Below are 23,693 nucleotides of genomic sequence, written 5' to 3' on the forward strand. Positions count from 1 at the left end.
TTAACAGAATTTGACCAACAAAATGTTAAAGTTATCATCTAATTCCTGGTTGTTTTAAACTTTCGGTGTTTAGTGGTCACCTTGCATAGCCCATACGTTTAGGCTAATTATATGAATAGGTCGACTTCTTATGATATTTTCTATACGAATGGGACTAGACCTGGATAATCAATCATAAAACTGATTCTACAAACTAGCTACAAAATTACAAGAAAGTTGAAGGCAAATACCAAAGGATTTCTTTTAGTAAAAAAAACGGTAGAATGTTTTCCTATCAGACATCTTACTCTATTTATCACATATATCAAAATGATCTTTGCTAGCATTCAGATTTTCGAGTATCTTGGATTTTACCTTAAATGTACAACGAACCATCCGCCGGTCCTAGGTAGTGCAGTGAGATCAGCAGCACATCGATCAAAGTCCACACACCCAAACCCCCAAAACTAAACAGCTTACCGATTCCTTCCTGCCAATGTCCGAGGAAGAACCGGTCTACGCCAAATCCTCCCAACGTAATGCTTAAAATCAGCGTAGTAGACCAGCGGTAGCCTTGAGTCCAGTTGCATGGTACCTTCTTCATAAATGTCCTGTGACCCATGCATAGGATCTCCGTATTTACGGTGCAATTAGTTTTGAACTGGGAATCTATGGAATTACAGCCACCCTTCTGCTCACAAGCCTGCTCCCATCGTTCCGTTTGATAGCAGTACCGGCAAATGGTTTTCCGTTTGATCTCGTGACTGGGCCCATCACAACTGACAGAGCTTTTAGGTATGCAAGTTACGTTCATTTCCGCTCCGTAGATGCACTGAGCGTTGTAATTGCACTGGAGGCAGGAGTTTGGCAAATCACCGCACAGGGTGCCATTCGGACAGTGACTGGTGTCTGATGGTATTTTAATCTGTAGAAGAGTAAATAGCATGATTTTTTTTTCTTATAATAATGAAGCATAAATCAAATTGATTCACTTACCCCAGAATTGATGGTTAGAGCACTACGGTCATTATCGGTGCTAGTTTTCTCCAGTTTAGTGGGCTGCAATGGAATGTAATTAGTAAAGCAATTTCCAACACTCTTTACAAATTGAAAAAACTTACGATTACTTCTGGATTATTCGAATTTACAGCTGAAAATTAAACAATAAAAATTAATCAAACCCAGAACGAATACTCGTTGCTTCAAATTTAATATTCACTTACAGGTTTGTGTGATCCTTACATGTGTCAGAATCAATGAAATTATCAAAAAGATCACCGATTTTAAATTTAATCGAACACAGCCTCTGCCTAACATTTTCGTTTGCTTTAATCTACAGTGGAAGTGTACTGAACTACTTTTAATTTTTGCGTTATTTAAGTAATTCAATGAATTTATACTGCTGTTTTTCGATTCGCAACGCAAAGAGAACAATTTTTTCGCTGGTTTGTTTTGGTTCACACATTCTCCTGACACCCGAGGGATAGCCCATTTGATCATCCGCTATAACGCCTTTTATTACACGGAAACTTTCATATTATGAGCCCATTAAATATTACGTAACGCACTAGGGGTAGTGGGGGTAGTCTGGGTAACCCGCATAAAACTTTTCACGTTCGGTTATATTCGTTATATTGCACACCCTAATAAAAAATAACCATAAACGAACGACAACCCAAATCATTGAACTATTCCACAAATGGTTTGGATGATACCCAGAACACGTCGTTAAGCAAATTAACCATACAATTTTTATTAGGGCAGTGGTTGAAAAGTCCATTTTGACGCTCTTAATTAATAGCACCATGGAGAGCGGATTTAGAGTAAGGACGTCTTCAACAAAGTTGATGAGTATGACATGCTTTATATTTTGAAGGCATGGATTTTGTGATTAATCCCCCTAAAAGTGAAATGAAAAATTTATTTTTCCACAATGTCGAGATAAATGGTTGACGCCTTTAGCAAAGTTGTAGCAAAAATAATTACAAACAACTTTGCTGAAGACATAAAAGTCCTAAATTTCACTCAAATCAGGATAGAGAGCGTTGTTTGAGGACGGACCCCAAAAACACGTTTTTCATCAAAACACATATTTTCTTGAAGTTTATGTCCTCATTATGTTGAACAAAGTTGATTGGTATACTAAAATACACATCGTTCTAGAACATACTATACCTGCATCATTTTAATAGGATGAGTTATTGATAAATTTTCTTCTATTTTCCTCATATTTTGGCCTTGCGTATCTTTCTTAGGTGCAGGAAGGTGCAGATGAAATCAAATGCATCAAAAATTACATTAAAAGAGCTTTCAAATGGTGGTAAACTTGTCCGTCCACAACCGTCTGCTGGGGAGTTGTGATCAAAACAAGTATGTATCTATATCTTTACTCTGTTTTATGGTATAACCAGTACAAAAAAGATAATCAACTTCAATATATCTACATATTTTTCTTGATTAAATTCTTTTTGTTCGATTGGTTTTGCATTTTTGTTTTTAATATTTTGTATTGTATTCAATTATCTTCATTATTATCATAATCATAATCATTAATATAATCATTATCGTTTCCCTCAGCTTCTTCTGCTAGCAGCTGTTTAGCATCGCTCGACAATGGCTTCTCGTGCTTTTTCGGCCATCCACGAATGCTAGTAATCAATGGATCTGATAATACTAGGAGCCAGTTCAATAGATCACGATTTGTAAGCGATCTTGATTGCTTGCGGGTATTGAAGTCTTGGTATCTGTTAAATAAAAGTTTTATTAATTTATTCGTTGTTATTTTAGTTAAATACATGTACCTCTTCCAATCCTTGTTCCTTGCCTCCCGTGCTTCCTCAGAAAGCTGACCGATTAGAACAAGGAAATGTTCAATCACGGCTGATCCATGTATCAATACTTTATGAATATTATTATCATTATTTATCTTTATTAAGGAGGCTTTCAGCCTGGGGCTGGTTCGCCTCCAAGCTACTTTATGAATACTAGCTGGCAAGTAATACCAGGTTCGATAGGTTGGTGTTGATTAACAAAGCCAAAGCTTGTAGATCTGTGTATTCGGGTATAGGATTGCTCAAAGACTTCTTCAAAGAATGAACCAACTTATTTTCACCTGCAGGACTTGCGTGAGAAACGGTTTTCAGGATATCCGTCACCTCTTTCTCACCTGATTCTCTCATCTTCATTTGTGTCGCAAATGCTAGCTCATTAAGATGGTAGCTGTGTGGTATGCACCAGCCTATATAATGATAGCCCAACATGTATCAGCCTAATGCGTGAGTGACAACAGCTCAGTCACTCAGCGCTCACCAGCTAGCTCACACGAAGGCACTGCTGTACAGTCGTACCGCCATCGCAGTCATCATTGACGAGTGAACCTTCTTTGAGGTAAGTTGAGTGTGTGCCTACTGCTGCGTGTTGGGTAATTCCTAGCAAATGGCGGAACTGCACAGTAGCTATTCTGAACCTCTACAGTTTTCTTCCTCTACGTTGTTTCACAACATTCTTCGAAAGGAACAACCTTCCGTCCTGCCATACTTTTTGCATTTTCAGAAGTAGACGGAAGCAAGTTTAAGCCGTTTTCAGGAAGCGTGAACGGCTTACTGAAATACTCGGCGTGACACTTGACAACCATGCACGAGCATGTTTGGTCCAGAGCTTTTCCAAAAAGTCGCACATCGTTTTCACGGGTTTTCCGACATGTGCAGCCACATCCGGCATAATATTCACATTTATGGCATAACACTGGAGTACCTTCTTATAAACGCAGTTGAATTTTGATGATCGGCCTCCACTCGTTTTTGACCAGAGTGATAAGAGATCACGCTTATCAATTTCAACTTAAATTGAATCAAGAAAGAAAAACATCATTGGCACTTGTTGCGATCCAACGATGAATTGAAAAAATTAAAAGAAATTAAGCCCTTCCAGATAATTTCATTTTACTTCAAAATCCTGCTCTCGTAGCTTCCACTGCTGTCCGGTTTCTTTGACAGAATTAGTCTCTTTCTCCTTCGCTTGGCTTCCGCAGTTCTTCTATCTTACATGCTTTCATATCCCGACCAACCATTCGTGAAACTTCTTCAAAGTTCTTTATACAGAAATAAAGATTTATGTCAGCAATTCTTTACTTTAAATTTTCTATGATTTCGATGTACACATTTAAAAATCTTTATTGATCGATACTTACATTTAAGATTATTTCTTCATCGGTCATATGATAGTAATCTATAAAGGTGCCATACTAAATTTCTTTTAATTTCGATATGTCACATGGACTTTAGTATTCTTTACAAATATTCATCAATAAATATTTAAATACTGATATCATCGTAACTTTGAACATTGACAAAGAACAACAAAGATTGCCATCGATACACATTTATAATCTCCTTGTTTTCGATTTGCAACGCTGGTTAAAGAGAGTTCGAGACACACCAGGTGACAGGTGGCAATGTTTATATTATTTATCGACATATTCGGCATATCATCGGAAGAAGCAATCTGCCGGTAAATGAACGAGAAGACCGATGGCCGCGATGCAGCAAATGTTTACTATTGTCGTTCTTCAAGTTTACGTCTATATATTTCATAACCCGTGATAGCATACGTGGTGGGATTCTCGGCATTTGGAACCCAATGAGGAAAATTTACACCTTTTTTACCTCTATTACACCTACATGGCTGACCGGTTGATGGTTATGACAAATAAATATTGAATTCATGTATGAAAAGATTTACAGAAATTTCAGTACACCACATACTAGAGTGTGTTTGCCTGTCGTTGATAAGCTCATCAACAGCAGCCGTGGATCCGAGGATTAGCAACGAACAACGAAATCAGTAGTTGTGTATCGATATTTTGATTTTACAACAGAAATCGATATTTTGATCTGGCAACACAATCGATATTTTAACATTGGTAACGATTGGTAGCAATATTTTGAGAAAGATCTTTATAAACGATTCACGATTAGACTTTTAGCATCTTTACAATTATTCATGAAATGGTGACGATCGCTATCGATTTTTCTTATGAATGGCTTTGAAGATCGATGTATAGAAAATTAAAGAAAATTAACGAAATGGTTGGTCGGGATACTTTCACAATTCTCGATGAACATTTCAAATGGTCCTATCTGCTTTGATCGATTCTCTTCATCGAATTTTTCTTTTGATAACCACTGCTATGCAAACATATTTCGCGCTAATTATTCAACATAGTTTGATAAAGGAGATTCTTATCTAGCATCCAAAACGTGAAATACAATAGCGAAAAGTTTTGAAGCTGAGTTAATAACGGAAGAGAAAGTCGATGAAGAGAATCGATCAATGCCGATAGGAGCTTTTGAAATGTTTATCTAGAATTGCTTCACGCTTGATGAAAAACAGTGATGAGCACTCTGGAAAAACACTTATCGACTCACAAGTGTAACTGAATTTGACAGTTTTTTTTTCGTTCTTGATGCTTCAGTTTTGCCTTCTGGGAAATGTTTGGAAAGAATATGTGCCGTTCTTGAATTTGATAAGCTCTGAGAAGTGGGAAATTTGTTTATTGAGTCGGTTACTATGGAAACGAATTTATTACGCGGTATAGAACACACTATCCCCTTGTTGTTGACATGACTTCTATAAAGCCTATCAATGGGTGTTTGTTTTGATCATAACTCTCCAGCAGACGGTTGTGGATGGACAAGTTTACCACCATTTGAAAGCTGTTTTAATGTAGTTTTAGATGCATTTGATTTCATCTGCACCTTCCTGCACCTAAGAAAGATACGCAAGTCCAAAATATGAGGAAATAAGAAGAAAATTTATACTATTATAGTACGTTCAGACTACAGAGTTATAACATGTTATAGCACTATCTTGATGGTGGTTTCTGTGTTGCAATTATTTGACAACCGTTATAACATGTTATAACTCTCCAGTCTGCACAGCGTTTTATAGTACATTAAGACTACAGAGTTATAACAACAATCAATAGGAAACTAACGATTTTAAATTGGCTCACCACTTTAGTAGCCTATTGGTCCCAAGCAAACGATTAACGTACCCTATTCTAGTTGAAATTCTATTACTACACTATGTTTGTTTTGATTCGCTATGAAAGTTTGACAGATAACATCAGGGGTGTGTGGATTCATGCAGAACATGCAGGGGTGAGTGAAATAGCTTGGGACTGCTTGGGACCGTTGTTCTGGTACTGAGTGAGCCAAAAATAATAATGATTTTCTTCGGGACCTACTAGTCTTAGAGTTACCTCTATGGTTATAACATGTTATTGCGCTATCTTGATGGTGGTTCCTGTGTTGCAATTATTTGACAACCGTTATAACATGTTATAACCAACAATCAATACGAAACTAACGATTTTAAATTGGCTCACCACTTCTGTGCTACACTAACATAGTGTAGTAATAGAATTTCAACTAGAATAGGGTACGTTAATCGTTTGCTTGGGACCAGTAGGCTACTAAAGTGGTGAGCCAATTTAAAATCGTTAGTTTCGTATTGATTGTTGGTTATAACATGTTATAACGGTTGTCAAATAATTGCAACACAGAAACCACCATCAAGATAGCGCTATACCATAGAGGTAACTCTAAGACCACTGGGTCCCGAAGAAAATCATTATTATTTTTGGCTCACTCAGTACCAGAACAACGGTCCCAAGCAGTCCCAAGCTATTTCACTCACCCCTGCATGTTCTGCATGAATCCACACACCCCTGATGTTATCTGTCAAACTTTCATAGCGAATCAAAACAAACATAGTGTAGTAATAGAATTTCAACTAGAATAGGGTACGTTAATCGTTTGCTTGGGACCAATAGGCTACTAAAGTGGTGAGCCAATTTAAAATCGTTAGTTTCGTATTGATTGTTGGCTATACCATAGAGGTACCCTAATAAAAAATAACCATAAACGAACGATAACCCAAATCATTGAACTATTCTACAAATGGTTTGGATGATACCCAGAACACGTCGTTAAGCAAATTAACCATACAATTTTTATTAGGGTAACTCTAAGACCACTGGGTCCCGAAGAAAATCATTATTATTTTTGGCTCACTCAGTACCAGAACAACGGTCCCAAGCAGTCCCAAGCTATTTCACTCACCCCTGCATGTTCTGCATGAATCCACACACCCCTGATGTTATCTGTCAAACTTTCATAGCGAATCAAAACAAACATAGTGTAGTAATAGAATTTCAACTAGAATAGGGTACGTTAATCGTTTGCTTGGGACCAATAGGCTACTAAAGTGGTGAGCCAATTTAAAATCGTTAGTTTCGTATTGATTGTTGTTATAACTCTCCAGTCTGGACGGCGTTTTAATGTAAACGCCTCGTCAGTCCGTGCATTTAGATCGGATTCTAATATGACGATGACGCTGACGTTGACGCAGAATTCTGCATGGATCCCGCTTCATTCAGTAACGTTTTAAGTTTCTTTTCCCTCGTTGCGTAAAGCGCAGCTGTCAAATTTGACATTTTTATTTTCGTCTTTGCTTTGTCCTTGCTTCTCAAACGATGTTTTGAACGCAATCTTCTCAAGTAGTAGCACAGCGAGCTCTCTTGTTTTACTGCGGTTCAGTCCAGTTTTGAATTTTGTGCCGTTTTGAGGCAGTTGCTTGGCTTTCGGGGTATTTGTTTGTCAGTAAATTGAAATATCTGTGTGCGGTGCATTTTATTCTTCGGATGATAAAAACCTTCTCTCAACAGAAGAAAGAGGTGCAAAATAAAAAAGTGAAGTGGTCGGTGTGACAAAAATAACAAAACAAAAAAAAAAAAAAAATCGAAGGAAAAAAGTCGGAAAATCGTCTAGCTGTCATTGGAAATAATTTTCCTGCACGGAATATCGAATCTGTCAGGGTTTTCCTTGTTCGATTGTTGTCATCCGTCGTCTGGAGGTGCATTAAAATTTTCCTCGTGTTTTTCACCCACTTTATGCGTGAGTTCATGTGTTGCAGTGTCTGGATTAAAGGGCGATTTTTACGAAACCATAAGCGAAGAAAGTGCGAATTCAATTTATGTGTTACTGGTGGCGTTGAAGAGCAAGTTTTGTTTGAAGATTCGTAGACGGAATAAAACTCATTTATTACGGAAAAGGAAAAAAGTGATTCATTCGTAGAGGGGCAAGAAAACGTCACTATTTGGATAAGCAAAAGATTTTCTTTCGGCGTTGAATTACCCACGGGAATTTTTTTTTTTAGCGCTGAATGTGGATAGGTATCTGATGTCATTGTTAAAATAAGATTCAAGAAAATAGCGCTTTAGTTCCGAAGAGTCTGATTGCTGTGTGGAATCGTAATACAAGCCCAGGGGAACTACTGAAGAACACTAGCAATTAACACCGTTCTCCGTGTTTCATTGATTTTTGCGGTATTCTTTGACCTCGGTCGAGTGCAGGCACAGCGGCCTGCAGTGCTTTTGAAAACAATTCAAAGGAAATCGAAGAAAATCATCATATAAGCCGGTGATAGTCGACTAAAGTGGTGGGTTTCCCGACACGCCAAAAGCAGCACGGAGGTATATTCTAAGAGCATTGGAAAGAGGGAGTACACGCTTTCAGTAGACACCAGCGAGCTCCCGTGTTTCGGAGCCAGTCAGCCAAGCAAGAGGTGAGTGCAAAGATCCAGAATTGACTGGGGAGATATAAAAGGGAGAAAAAAGTGGAAATGTGCCAACCAGCAATCATAATAATGGTCTGGCTGAGTTTGTTGGCGCTGAACTGGTTCTTCGTCGAAAACCAGAAGAAGAAAATAAAACTAGATGTTGAGGTATGCAAATTTTGAGTTCTCCAGTTTTGATTCGGCTGTTCCGGCGAAAAGTGTGTCACTGCTGATATAGGCAAGATTTGATACAATCTGGAATGAGCAACTACATAGTTAATAAAAATTTCACCTAAATCGGCAACTAATTTTATTATCTCTTTTATTGAAAACTAGGACAATATTTTTAAGTTGACAGGAATGATATCATAAGGTAAATTGAAAGTCGATCGTTGCAACAAAAAATTGAGCTCAGTTATTCACGCATGATTCTGTGAATTTGGTTGCCTGAATTTCAGGGATCTCGGTTACAAGACTTACGGGAATTCAGATTTTTTTCTACAAATTTTCAACCAATTGCACAGTTAAAAGAAATCCTAATATTTTGTTAAAGATTGTTTCTAACTCTTTAATTTTTGAAACCGTTGCATAGAAATTCATTGATTCTTCCTCCAAAAGGCAAAGTTATGAGCTGACAACCTGAATAACGTGTGGTGTCTCCATTCACCGTTTTTTACGTATACGCTTAAGTATACGCTTAACCCTCTTCTTACCAGCTCAGGTGATCCACATCTTTTCGGTCCGTCTCATGTTTGTTAATCTACCATTAAATATGCAATACTTACTTAAGCTTCTCCATGTGCTCATCCCAACAAACATTGAATGCTGAATAAGAGCTTATTCAGGCAAACATTTACTTCTTGAGCTAAAAATGGCTTATTCAGCTTTTAATCAGCTCAAATTGTATGTTGGGATTATTCTCGTCTATATATATTACTAGCTGATTGTGCCCGGCATTGCTCGGGATTCAATATTCGCTTGAGTTTATGCGCCAATTTAAAAAAAAAACATGCTGTATTGTACGTAGCCCCCCCCCCTTCTTATCTAAGGGGGTACCCCCTATGACCTCCACATACCAAATTTGGTTTCATTTGCTTGATTAGATCTCGAGTTATGCAGACATTTCTGTTTCATTTGTATGGGAACACCCCCCCCCCCCCCCCTTACAAAGGGGGAGGGGTCTCGCACCGTCATAAAAACCTTTCCCTGCCACAAAAAACCCTGAATACAAATTTTCACGCAGATCGGTTCAGTAGTTTCCGAGTCTATAAGGGTCAGACAGACAGACAGACAGAAATTCATTTATATATATATAGATAGAAGATAGATTGATAATTCAACTAGGCAACTATTGAAAAACAACTAACTTTATTGATTGTAAGCTAAAAATTAGAAAAATTAGTTGAATTTTAGACTGGAACTTTTTTTGTAGTAGAATCTTTTTTCAAAAACCTATTTTTGCAACTCAAAACGACGAAAAACCTTCTGGAAAAGTTTAATCGACTATGTTCTTAGGGAACTATTACATCAAACTGTTCAAGAGGCATTCAATAGACCCATGTATCGAACTCATTAAGGTTTCATCTTAGTCCCCGTTCCCAATCGGCATTTTTTTCCGAAACAGATGATAATTCCTTGAAAGTTGGCTTTTATAATGTTTATCATACGAAAAGTGTGGATTTGGAGATTTTTTTTCGAAATCGACGGTGAAACAGAATTGACAAGAAACTTATCCAGGGTAGCCACTGAATCGGGAATTAACCGGGAAGCATACAACCGGGAAAGTACTGTCGTTTAAGCTCACTTTTTACATGTGTACCAACTTTGCAAACCTGATCTATGGCCATATTCATTGTTGAATTGGTTGCAAAATGTAGATAATCAACAAAGATATCTAATTAACAAGATATCCCACTAATCAATCCCTCAAGGCCCAAGCGCAATGACAGCGGAAGCGGAACGGCAGCGGCTGCGGAAAAGCCCGATCTGAGTAAGCCTACTTGTCGGATTGAAAACTAGTTAGATCCAAATCGACATCGGCTACGTTTCTTGATGTCATTTGTGACAACTGCCAAACTTTCCGTTTCCGTTCCGCTTCCGTCCACATTGCGTGTGGGCCTTCATACAAGGCACATAATGACCACCCGTATGTGCTCGCAGTGCCATCTGTTGAGTGCATATCCAACTTCACCACCAGGGCTCAATAACTGACAGATGTCAACGCGGACGTTGATGATCAGTCGAGGACGATACCATCCTCTAAGTCATCATCATTATATTGTGATAGCAAGATTTTTACTTGTTTTTGATTGATCCGATTTTCAATCATTACCACTTTATACGCAACAGAAACACTTGAGAATGTTTTGCTTTCGAGCGAAAGAGTTTCCAATACATCACCGGTGTCAGTAAGATGCAAATCTTTAATAGAAATTGATGATTTGCGGAGCTGGTGCTCAAAATAATCTTAATAAGCATAGAAGTAAACATGGGAAAAGCATTCCAATTATTCCAACACCCAGCCACTGGAAATGCAACGTATCGGAATCATTGCTTTTTTTTTGATAATTACTTTATTTGTACAGGATCAATCGAATAAACTGTACAGAGCTAAGTTATCATTTTCTTTATACATTATAAATGTCTTATATCTAAAATTAAAGAATTTGACCGATTACTCGCGGTCTTCTCGAGGTTAGTGGATGACAATTGTTTGGATCGGGAGAGGGAAAAGGAGATTTGGAATATGATTTATGATTCAAAAACGGAATCATTGCTAAATGTAATAAAATATGCCGTCATCTTTGGCCAACGCCGCACGCATTCTATTATTACGTGCGAATAATCATTACTTTCCTATTTTATAACGTAGGAAGTATTTGTCAACGCCGGTGAAAGCAAACGCAAACGGAAGTAACCGAAGCTGAATGATGATGATGAGTGATGACACTGCTTCGTGTTTTGATTCACCCCTTCTTCCAACGCTGCAGTTCAACGTTGTCTCGTCACAAACCGTTTGGCGCTGTTATCTGTCTCTAAAAATTCCAAAGAGTGAAGGGGGTCTGGAATCAGTAAAACTACATAATTTTACAACACATTCGGAATCATTGCTAAACGTAATAAAATATGCCGTCTTCTTTGGCCAACGCAACACGCATTCTATTCAAAAATTACGTTGGAATAATCATTACTTTCCTATTTTATAACGTAGGAAGTATTTGTCAACGCCGGTGAAAGCAAACGCAAATGGAAGTAGCCGAAGCTGAATGATGACGATGAGTGATGACACTGCTTCGTGTTTTGATTTGCACTGTACCATCCGCTTAGTTGTGTGGGTTCGTACATGTATAGATAGATGTTGGTGTGTGTGTTTTCTTCTAACGCTGCAGTTCAACGTTGTCTCGTTACAAACCGTTTGGCGCTGTTATCTGTATCTATAAATTCCAAAGAGTGAAGGGGGTCTGGAATCATTAAAACTATATGATTTTACTAAACAATCAATTGTAATATGGCCATAAATTAGATTTAAAATTAACCATAGAAAAAAGTATGGTTACGCGATGTTACTGACATATCCGGGAAGTTGATTCGAACCGTTTTTTTATCCTTATAAATCGAATGAGAATTGAAATCTATTAATAAAAATGTGAAGTCGGGTAGCTCGAATATTTCTTTTCAAATCTTTAATATTTCTTCTTTCTTCCAGCTCGCTATTCTTAACTTTTCCTCATAGTATGGATAGGAAATAAAAAAAATAAATCTGAGATCTCAAAATATCAGCAAAATTTTTGTCAGGTTCAAGATCGTGATAATTTTCCAAAATGATTACAATCAGAAACTGAAACAATATCCAAGCCCACGACACGTGATTTTTTGGTGTTGAATTAGCAATCTCAATAGTTTTGCTATGCCTGTTCTCCGGCATTTTGAATATTATTGTTAATTTTAGAACTTTTGAAACTTTGCATGTCACAGAATCTACAATCCATTTAAGTCCATTTCAGTCCTGCGTATCGAAGATATTTACAAATTTGAAATCTCACAAATCTTACTGTTACACTTTTCCCCCTATCGCTCACTCTATATCACTGTTACACTTTTTAGAAATTTATAGTCCCATAACCTTGGACAGTTTGATATTGAAACATCCAATGTATGAATTACCTAAACTCTGAATAACTTCTAAAATTAGGATAGGATCATTCTAAAATATCTTCAAAGTGTCCTTCAGGACTACCCTTAATAATCTTATGATTCTCTCTGGTATTCCCTAGAAATTTTCTCCATAACAGTCTCAGAATTCTGTGCAGACCACTTAAAAAATGCCCTCCAACAAATTTAAATTCACTCTACAATTATCTTCGTGCCCCTAATAACTCGCCTTAGAATATGCTTTATTTTAATTTTCAATTCTAGATGGGGTTGAATTTACTCTGTGGGCTCCCCTTGCCCTTTCTCGTAGTTATGCCAATGATTTTAATTATCCTAATTATCCTAATTATAGAACAAAATTTGACAATTTGTAGCGATCTGGAGCCTATTAAATTTTTAAAGCTCGGAATTTTGAAAAAAAAATATGCCCTTATTTTTTTACAAGTGACATATTTATGCTGCTGCAGTTTTCATACATATTTAACCGGAAAAAATATGCTTAATTTCAGTGGCAACTTGCGATTAATAAAATTTGCGTGTACGAAATGCAAGATAAATTTCAAGAAGGAATCGGTTGATTGCATTTAGTTCTCATAATGTGGTTGGTTCAGGCTCCTGTCACATACGTCCAATCACGTGAAGTACATAATTCAGGATAGGTCTACGGATACGGTCTGTCAACTTTTGTTGGTGGACTTGTTTTGCAAATTGCTAATGGGGAAGTCTGGCCAAAGTGTACGGTTCATACGAATTTTCGAAATTCTGTATGGACGAAAGTCTACGAGGAGAGAGGGAGATCTGCTATTCCGTAAAATGGGTTTACGTGATTAATGAAGAGTGCTATGATAAGTACCAACTGTATGGGACAGGAAGGAGGAAGAGTGATACATCCTTATCATGCTACCGAACCACCGCGAACAAGTCCACCGTATCACAATGTGTGTCAGCAGAATACTTCTTCTGGCGCATTTGTGCAGGCTAATCAAATAAATCAATGTTAAAATGAAAAACATAATTTGTCATTTGTTGGAATTGACCACATAATTCGTTGAAACAGCAGCAATGATGAAGAAATATCAAAAATAGATTTGCGATAACGATGCTCGATTAATTTGTATTGCCTTCGACAGATTTAAACAAACCACAGTACATCTGGCGGCCATTCGAGGAAACTCATAAAGTCTGGAACGCGCAAAAAATGGTCAACTTCAAATTGGTGTATTTCTGTTAAAACGCATTAAAAAAACCTAAAATGATGCATTTGGAAGTTGAGTGTATATACAATGGTTGCTATGATGAGTTTTCACCGTTTGCTCTCCAGTTTTCAAAATGACGTCCAAGCAAGAGGAGCAGCGTGTCAAAATTTTGCTCGCGCAACAAGACAATCCGACGTTCTCACACGCCAAGTTGGCAAAATTGCCAAATCGACCATGACAAACGTTTTAAAAGTGTTCGGGGAGCGTCTTTCGACCGCCAGGAAGCCCGGAAGCGGCGGCAATCGTAATCCGGACATGGCAGCGACGACGAAGAAGGTGGCGGTGAAATATAAGCAGAATCCTAACCTCTCCATCTGGGACGTCGCTGGCAAGCTCAATGTCTCCCAAACTACTGTGCAGCGGGCCAAGAAACGAGCCGGGTTGTCGACGTTTAAAAAGGTGAAGGTGTCGAACCGAGATTATAAACAAAACACGTCGGCAAAGCAGCGGTCCCGAAAGCTGTATACGAATCTGCTCACAAAGTTCGACTGTGTCGTCATGGACGATGAAATTTATGTGAGGGCGGATTTCAAGCAGCTTCCGGGACAGGAGTTTTATACTACATCAGGAAAAGGGAAGGTGGCTGAAATTTTCAAAACTATCAAACTATCGAAGTTCCCGAAAAATATCTCGTCTGGCAGGCCATATGCATGTGTGGTCTAAAAAGCGGTATTTTCATTACTACGGGAACCATCAATCAAGAGTTCTACGTTCAGAAGCAAGCTTGCAAATGCTCATTACAGCTAAAATGCTATTTTTCGGATTTTCGAAGTTATGAGATATATTAATGATAATTTTTTATTTACAAGACCCAAGAAGAGAAGGTAAAGTGTGTATATGTCACATAAAACCTGTCAATTTAGCTTTCAGAGGGTCACAATAGTGATTTGCTCTAACGATGAGCAACGCGATCATAAAGTCGCTAGTTGTGTCCTTCTGAAAACAAAATTGACAAATATTAAGGGTAGAGAACTACTTCGGCCTAAGCGCCCATTTTGGGCCTATCAAGCAGAAAACATCAAATAAATCCATGATTTCGACGTTAAAAGGTAAATTATGCGTTTCGTACGATACTTTAGCTCAAATGCTACCGAACGAAGTCAATAAGAACGCGTGCTACGAATGTTTGCACCCAACATTCTCAAATAAAAATGAAGCGCTCTGACCGAATCAATCTTTCAATACGTTAGGCCGAGTTTAGAATCCGTAGGCCAAGTTTGGCGTCAAGAAGCAGTGTTAGACTTTTAACAATATCTCAGCAATTTGTTTCTCTTTATCAAATCTTACGGTACATACGGAAAGGTAAATAGATTTGGAAGCCATCTGTATTAACAACATTCCGTTTGGTGCTAAACTACGCTGGACTAAGAAATATAAAAATAAAAATTATCATTATAGTATCTTATAGTTCCATAATTAGGAAAAATTGCATTTTAGCTGTAATGAGCGGTTGCAAGCCTGTCCAGGAGCGATGTCAATTATACAAGGGCTGGCCCAACCGGCTTATTGGTATTAGTGAAAATGTGAAAATGTCTAGTGGTGGTTGTATTTCATCGCAATGTTTATCTTTTTACACGAAACAGCAGGTAATACATCTGGCAACGCTTGTTAAATGATTCTTTTACGTTCGCAAAGAAGTGCAGTCGAAATGATTTTCGTGGTGTTTTATTTTGTTCACCAAGAGATTTGACCTCCCGTTTATATTAATTTTGTGTATTCGACTACGTGAAGTTGTGAAATGCTACGAAGAACACAAGTAAGTAAATGCAGTGATGGTGTTTTACTCAGAAAATATACGATGTAAAATCATGATATACTTGCTTTAAATTTTCGGATGGCTTGTGCAGGGTGGCAAGTTAACAAGGAAAACCGGGAAAAAACAGAAATGTCATGTTATATACCAGGAAAAACCGGGAACAAATCGGAAATTTTAAAGCAAAACCTTGTAAAATAATAATTTATAGATGTATGTCGGTTTGCTAAGCTTTTTCATGACATTTGCTGCTGCAGTTGAACTATTCCTGAAAAGTGTTCAAAACGATGATCCTATGGTGCCTTTTCTTTTCACCGAATTAACAAATCTAATTAAATTAGTTAAGCTGGGTTTAGACTAGGCAAGTCAAATGATCAACTCATTTGAATTCAATTGGCTTGACAATTTAAGCCTGGTTCAACTTTTTTCAATTCAAGTTACACAAAAATTCATGTAAATTTAGGTGCTCTGAGACTGACATATACGAGCGTCATTTTTGACATAAAATTGAGTCGTAATAGACGCAAAACTCAGCTCAATCAAACGTACTTTTCGTCGAGTACCGAACTTTCCAGTCTCGGAGCACTTAATTTTACATGACATGTTTCTTTACGTCTCATCTTTTATGTCAAAGATGGATTCCGTCACGTGTAAAATTAGGTATTTCTAAGTGTGTAGTTGAATGGCATGGTTTACACGTTCAATTTGCGATCAATTGACTTGCCCTGTCTAAACCCAGCTTTATGGATAAATCGGTCAAACCAGCGCTTTTGAAAGTGAATCTCAAATCGCTCATTAGTGTCGAACTGTCGGATGGTTCTTTCTTGCCGGCAGCCAAGATTGAGCTGGGATTTGCTGTGAAAGCTGCGGTTGAAAGTCCTGTGGGGGAAAACATAGTATCGGAGAAAACCCTCCTAATTTTCCGACAGAACTGTAAGGATTTTTACGTAGCAATCCTTCGTACAATGCAAGATCGATCACCATTGTCATACCGTATGACCAGATATGTTTCTTGCTTGAATGCTGGAGGCGTGACGAAAGTCGGAATCACGAAAAGTCTTGTTCAATATGCCAAAAATTCCTACGATCGGTACAAGGAAACTATCAACAGGAAGAAACAGGATACTATCGATAGGGACAACGTTGCTGAAAGAAAACGAAAAGTTGCTCAAAATGTTAAAAGCAAAAATTCTTGCAACTGCTCAAAAAGAAGCATCATTACTCGACGAGCAGATGAAACATCTTAACCCTTAAATGCGCAATATTGCTTTAAAACAGCATTGCCAAATATGTTAAATCTTTTTTAATAGCTAGATCGTTTATTTGGAAGATTCAATTGAATTTGCTTTACGGAGCCAAGAGTTCACTGTTCATTTTCTGTAACATTTAAAAATGATCGAGTGTAAAATTCATCCATTCAAACATTGCAAGTTTTCCGTTACACATTCTATAGAGGCCTTGTAATCGGAGTGTTAATAACATATAAATGCCAATATCACTTAGGACCAATGTACCCATTTTATTTAGTTAAACAAGGATTAAAGCCTGAGTCTAGAACGAACTAGTTAAAAAAAGGCTTGAGCGGAGATCGAGAAATTGGCCTTAAGCTGCTTGAATACAGTAGAGGTTAGCTAAGTCAAAAACCTTGTACTACAAATGCTCAGTTAATGGATATTTATCTGTCAAAATTTAGTTTCAATTTGTTGACATGAACCGGATGAGCACTATTTTTTTTTTTAATATTTTTTGTTATCTGGTTTGATACATTATATGCATTTTAGTTAGCGAATGCCCTTTGTTTGGTAAAAAGTGAACAACGTTGAATATACTTAATGGAATAATTATTTTACTTCTGTTTTTTCAAACCCAGTTTAGTGTGCATACGAAGCATATAATTTGAAGTATTTCACTAAATACATATATAATATAGTTAAGACATTTCTGTCATGTAGAAGAGTTATAGTAAATTTGCAAAACTGATAGATTTGAAGCTTTATTGAAAAACCAGGAATTTTTAAAGAAGAAACCAGGAAAACCGGGAAAACCAGGAATTTAAAATCAGAAATTCACTTCCCACCGTGCTTGTGTGTACTCAGTGGCGTTTCCTTAACCTCAATCTACCTGTGCACCAACTCTCAAAACATAAGCAATTATCAAAATATTGCTTGCATTGGATAGATATCGAGCAAACTGGAAGATTAAGTGTATTTTTCAACCGATTCGAGTATGAAAATGGCATTAAATCTGGGTTTGAAAGTTTTTGGTTTTTGCAGCTGTATTTTTTCGAATGAAGTTTTATAATTTTATGCAATTTTAAAACGCGAGTGATGATTTCAAACGTGTTTTTAAGTGTTCGTGATTCAGACAAAAATCTTTTCAAATGTGTCCTTGTTGAGGGAAACCCGTTCCGAAAAATTAATTTTTAAAGCATGCTGCTCGTGTTTGTCGAGGAAAAAACGTTATTTCTCTGAGGGAATCTTCCCGAACCGATTCGCGGGCAAAACGGGTACCTCTAGAGCAGTGGCGTCACGTGAGAAAATTCACTAGTTGTGCACCTATTTTATTTATATTTTGTCTGTAACAGTAGAAGCCAATTTTGATACATAATAAAAAAAATGGGATACAAATCTTTCGACGGGGGTACCTGCATAAAAAATAAACGAAATGATGATGGGAAACAGTTCTGCTACCAGTTTTGCTTACTCTTGCATAGAAACATTGATTTTCTTTTTAAGTCTCATGTTTATGATATTTGCCATCGTTACTCACCTTCTGGCAAACGGTCTTTTCAGGAGTTCATCAACAATATCCTGTTCCATGATTCCTATTTAATTTTGCACTATGCTATGAACAATATTCCATCAATGCTCTGAGGCTACTGAATGAAATGCAGACATGGTAGCAGAGATGCCAGATTTATTTTGAAAAAATCTGGCAAAACCCGAAAAAAATGTCTGGCAAAAATCTGGCACAGCAAATTAACATAGGAAGCTGCCAGATTTCTCAAAAAATCTGTCTGGCAGAGCTTAAATTTCTCTGGCTGTGCCAGATAAATCTGGCAACCTGGCAACGCTGCATGGTAGTGAGAAAATTTAAAAATTTAAAAATTCGATGTGTGCGTGTAGGTAGGTATGCAACGAATGAAGGCTCTCCAAGATTCAATCAATTCAGAGAGAAACTCAAATGCGACGTAGCCTATACGTGCCAATTTATTCTCTTATCTTTAAACTGTGCAAAGATAGAAGTGCACAAAATAAACACTAACACAGCGGCAATTATGCTTACGGGACTTCAATACATATACAACTGATCTGGTTGTAAATACGAGCGTATCTGGTGCACAAGCATAAGTGCTCAGACTGGGAGAACTTAGCATGCGGTGGCTTTGGTAGAACGAAGGCATATTTTCCTTGCTTGTTTTGTGTCGCTCATTCGCCATAGAAGCGCAAAAAAAGTGTTGTCTGCACGTGGTAAAATCCCAGCGTGCCCGTACGTGAAAACAAGATCGCTATGCCTCGCTTCTGTTTTACGTACATTTCTTTCAGTGGTGGGTAAAACCATAGAGGTAACTCTAAGACAAGTAGGTCCCGAAGAAACGTGCTCAACTTTTTGGCTCACCTCTGGTACTATCTTCGGTCCCAAGCTTGTCGAATCACCCCTCGAAACATAGGAAAAACCAATAACCCTTCATTTTATCTGTCAAACTTTCATAGCGAATCAAAACAAACATTGCGTAGTACTAGAATTTCGACTAGAATAGGGTACGTTAATCGTTTGCTTGGGACCAATAGGCTACTAAAGTGGTGAGCCAATTTAAAATCGTTAGTTTCGTATTGATTGTTGGTAAAACGGAGGTTGAGCAGCGATGTGGTAAACAATTCAGCTACTATCCAGTGATGTGGTGGATAATTCAGTTACTATCCATATGAAACCAATAAATAGGGCGGACAAAAATGGTTTTAATTGAGTATTAAATTTTTGCCTCTTAATTTTTATGAAATATAAATTTTACTTTTTGAAAATTCGAGACTGTGCAGTGCACGAGGTGCACATATGGACGAGACGCCACTGCTCTAGAGTGCTTGAAAAACCTGGTTGAATTGCCTTAAGAAATTTTAGAAGAAGAGTGAAAATAGCGCATACTCGCAAAGAATGAGATAAGAAAGATTGGTGACGGCTTTGGATAATATTGAGCAAGTGGATTTCTCTACAATTTTTGAAACAATTTTAATGAACTGAAATCGAATACGGGGATTCAAGAAGAGATACGAAAAACATCGAAAAGTGATAGAGAAAGAGAGAGAAGAGTATTCCACTACAGATGCCGATTATTCAACAGGACTCAACGAAAATCAAGATGACAAAGATTCAGCAGCAAGGATACAATACATAAGTGGTGAGATCTAACTGATTACAACTAGATATAAAAATATGAAATGCATCCTACTAAATACGTGCCATCTACAAAGCAGGAATTACTTTGATGATGGAAGTGTACACGCAGTACCAATATACATTTTATATCGGTACTACGTGTATGCGGGGTTTGTTGTAAGTGAAAGTAACCTCGGTATGGACGTGAGTGACCTGGCATTCTGAAATGGGTTACTGAATCTCAACAGAGCTATCACCTTTCAACTTCCGGGCTAAACTTGTTTGCAATGGGATCAGTATAAGATAATAATAGATTATATTGCAAACATTTTTCTTCCATAAAAACACTGCCGGACAGTGGAAGTCTGGGTTTGAAAGTTGGTGCACAGGTAAAAAGTGAGGTTATGGGACGCCACTGTGTATATATGATTGAAGAACATTTCAAAAACAAAAAGATTCCCAATTGATTGACTGTGTCTTGATTCTTAAACTATTGTATGCAGACGACCTGAAACTCTACGTCGTGATAAATGATCCTAGTGATGTCATTTTCTTCCAGCAACAATTGGAAGTCTTCACTGAGTGGTGTCGTATTAATCGCATGTTAGTTCATCCGATTTGCTTTAAGTTATTTTCGCTGGAATGACCCTACAAATCTGCCTAGCTACGAAAGCCATTGTATGCTTATCAACATAGAGTTTTTGGAAGCGAAACGTAACGTAGCAATGGCGAGTTTCGTCGGTGATCTTCTTCAGGGAAATATTTACTGTTCTACACTACAGATTAGTATCGACATCTATACCCGCCGCTGGAATCTAAGATCGCATGCTTTCCTGAACAACCGCCTCTTACGAACCAACTACGGATGGAAAGAGTCCATGCGGAGGATGTGTCGCATCTTTAACAGATGCTACAATGTATTTGACTTCAATGTTTCCCGTTTTAAAAATAAATGCAATTTCAAGAGTATTTTATGTTAATTTGTCTAGAATCAGTATACTGTCATTGGGGTGAATATTTTACCTGCTGACCATAACATAAATAAATAAATAAATAAACATGTAATCTGGAATCAAAAAAATTTTATGCCTAGATTTAAAAAAAATCTATAACCAAGATCATAACATGTTTTCTTTGTTTCAGAAACATTATGACTGTGAACATAATATTTAAGCGGCGCCGGTGGTGTAGTGGTAAGCGTGATTACCTCTCACCCCAGCAGGCCTGGGTTCAATCCCAGTCGGCGCTGCCTGGATGTTCTGAGGCATAACATCTTTGATCACGTTTTCCTTCGGAAGGGAAGGATAGGTAGAGTCCAGGTGTGGGAGCTGCCTCCCTGGCGTCGGTAGCATTGGTGCTCAGCACGGAAAACAGACCAAGGAAAAAAAAAATATAATATTTAAAATATCGGAAAAAAATAACCGCACCAATTTTCTTAATTTGTTTATCTGTGATATCTCGATTTATTAAGTCTCAGTGTTAAACAATGATTGGTCAAAAATCTCTTAAAAATTTCCCTAATTTTTAAAACATCTTTTTAACATCGAGATTTTAAGTCCTAAACGCATGCAACATTTTCTATGCCCGTGATCGTTCCATCTTGAAATCTTTTCCTTGTTCCAGAATAATGACATTTTTTATAGACTACGGTCTTGAAAAGTTGTTTTGGTCTCAGAAGTACAGAAGTTTCTTTATCCTAGATATTTAAAATTGTCAATTGATTGACTTAAATCCGACTACATGAGAATTTTTCTGTGCATCTCCATTTTTTGTTCAAATCACAATTCGCGATTTGAACCTTAAATCTACTTAGTAAATTGTTTTTTTTTTATATAAAAATATAGGTAGCAAAGAGTGTAGAATGAGGTATACTATGTTTTAGACTTGAAGAATGCTTTAAAACTTCGATAACATTTGCAATGTTCCTTGGGAAGAAAACTCTAAAATTTCTCGAAGTGGGTCGCAATCAACGAAAAATCTTTTCAATCAATAAATTATACTATTGATTACTTTTTGTTTTTCTTTTAAAAACACTATTCGGTCTCTATTTTAGTTATTTTAGTCACTACACTCACTACTATTATGCCACATACCCACTGGCAGCCCTGTGTATCTCAACTGTTTAAATTTTTCTTGAAGTTTTATGTTCTACAATTTTGACAGCATTTTTTTTTTAATCTCCTAGATTCAATTCCTGGCCCACCGTGCACTGTGTGACAAGCTATAATTTTATTCTAAGACAAAAAATCTAACCATGTTTGACTACATTTTGGTTCCTTCTGTCCTAACATGTCATGTTTTTTTAGGTTCGGTCCTTATGAATTGTGATATTATTCATGATCTTGGTAATTTATTACCAACCTAAGCATGTGGCATTATTGTTGTAGTGTACCATTTGTAGAAAATATCATTGGTCTGGAACATTTTAAAACACTACCTCGATATTTCACCTCTCATTTCTGTGATATTTCTAATAAATACTTAGACGGTGTCTTAGGCGGAGCTCCTTTACTTTGCAAGCTCGCGGATCTAATACACGTTCGTAGGGCGGTATAGGCTCCTAAAGAAAGCGGTTCCGAAAAAACGTGACGTGTTCTAGACTTTAACTTAGAATACCATAAGAAAGTCAAATATGTTAAAAAATGTCTGTTCTAGAAAGTTATGTTGCGTAGTGTTATTTTTATCTAAAAATGTAATCGATTTTTCTGCAGAAGCGAATAATGGATCCGAAAAAAAAATCAAGACACTTTCCTATTTATGTTTCCAGATTCAGAAAATTAGTGAAGCAGTTGTTGATGAATCGGATTGTTGAAAAGCGATTATGAAATACTAAACAGCTTTTTACAAGCTAACATTGATTTAAACTGAACACAATCTTACAAATCCCTACAAGTGTTTGCTAAGTAAAGCTTCACCCATTTGTCAGCATGATATTTACATCGTTCATTTGTTGCTCCTCGATGAAAGTAAATCGCTCAACGATCAGATCTGCATCAATCGTCGTCGAACAAGCAAACCCTTTCGGCCAACAATCAATGTATGTATACTTACACCTTATTTGCCATCCAATTTCCGCATACACGTCGGTGATTTTCATTTTGATTTCACTTATATTCATACCGTCAATCATCATCGACCGATTGCAAGTCTTCGCCGAGACGGACAGGTGGAGGAGCGTTTGTGCATGAAATAACACAACGGTCAAGTCTGGCTGCATCTATGTGAGCCTATGCCGTGTGCAAGCTAATATTAACATAGCATCATCATCGCCATCATCGGCTTTATTACTATCGTTGATCGCGTGCCGACTGGCCGAGATATGCGCGCTGAATGCAGTAAATCTTACGCTGCGTTGAAACTCTTTTTTTTTGCACTTTTCCGCCGAAGCTCCTAACCGTGATAGTCACACTTTTTGCACACAGCCCAGCCCTGCCCGAGGCGGGTGAAATTAGGGTGGATCATTTTTATATTTATTTCATCACTCACTGAAGTGATTTGTAGACAAAATCAAGTCCGGTGCAGATACTGAATTCAACATGGTGTAATGCATTTCAAAATAT

General features: G+C 37.4%; 2 protein-coding genes across 5 annotated transcripts in view; one reads left to right on the plus strand and one right to left on the minus strand.

Annotated features, from left to right (window-relative positions):
• Positions 1-266: 266 nt before the first annotated feature.
• amx (almondex) lies at positions 267-1,393 on the minus strand. Its single transcript, XM_065217891.1, has 4 exons — positions 1,203-1,393; positions 1,101-1,129; positions 976-1,038; positions 267-904 (listed from the first exon to the last, which is right to left on the minus strand). Exons 1-4 carry the CDS (start codon positions 1,294-1,296, stop codon positions 356-358), a joined length of 735 nt encoding a protein of 244 aa, XP_065073963.1. The 5' UTR covers positions 1,297-1,393; the 3' UTR covers positions 267-355.
• Positions 1,394-7,559: 6,166 nt separating this feature from the next.
• LOC135698564 (WD repeat-containing protein 47) overlaps positions 7,560-23,693 on the plus strand; it is a 228,329-nt gene continuing 212,195 nt past the window's right edge. Inside the window, exons 1-2 of one of the 4 annotated variants that reach the window (XM_065218607.1) lie at positions 7,623-7,639; positions 7,957-8,607. The gene's annotated coding sequence lies outside the window, so the exon portion shown is untranslated. Of the gene's footprint in view, positions 8,608-23,693 lie in introns of all 4 variants that reach the window. The other 3 variants (XM_065218621.1, XM_065218615.1, XM_065218628.1) reach the window with 3 other exon arrangements.

The sequence above is a fragment of the Ochlerotatus camptorhynchus genome, unplaced genomic scaffold (genome assembly GCF_037179485.1).
Source record: "Ochlerotatus camptorhynchus isolate MF236.1 unplaced genomic scaffold, CSIRO-AGI_Acam_v1.1 ptg000008l, whole genome shotgun sequence".
Classification (NCBI taxonomy): domain Eukaryota; kingdom Metazoa; phylum Arthropoda; class Insecta; order Diptera; family Culicidae; genus Ochlerotatus; species Ochlerotatus camptorhynchus.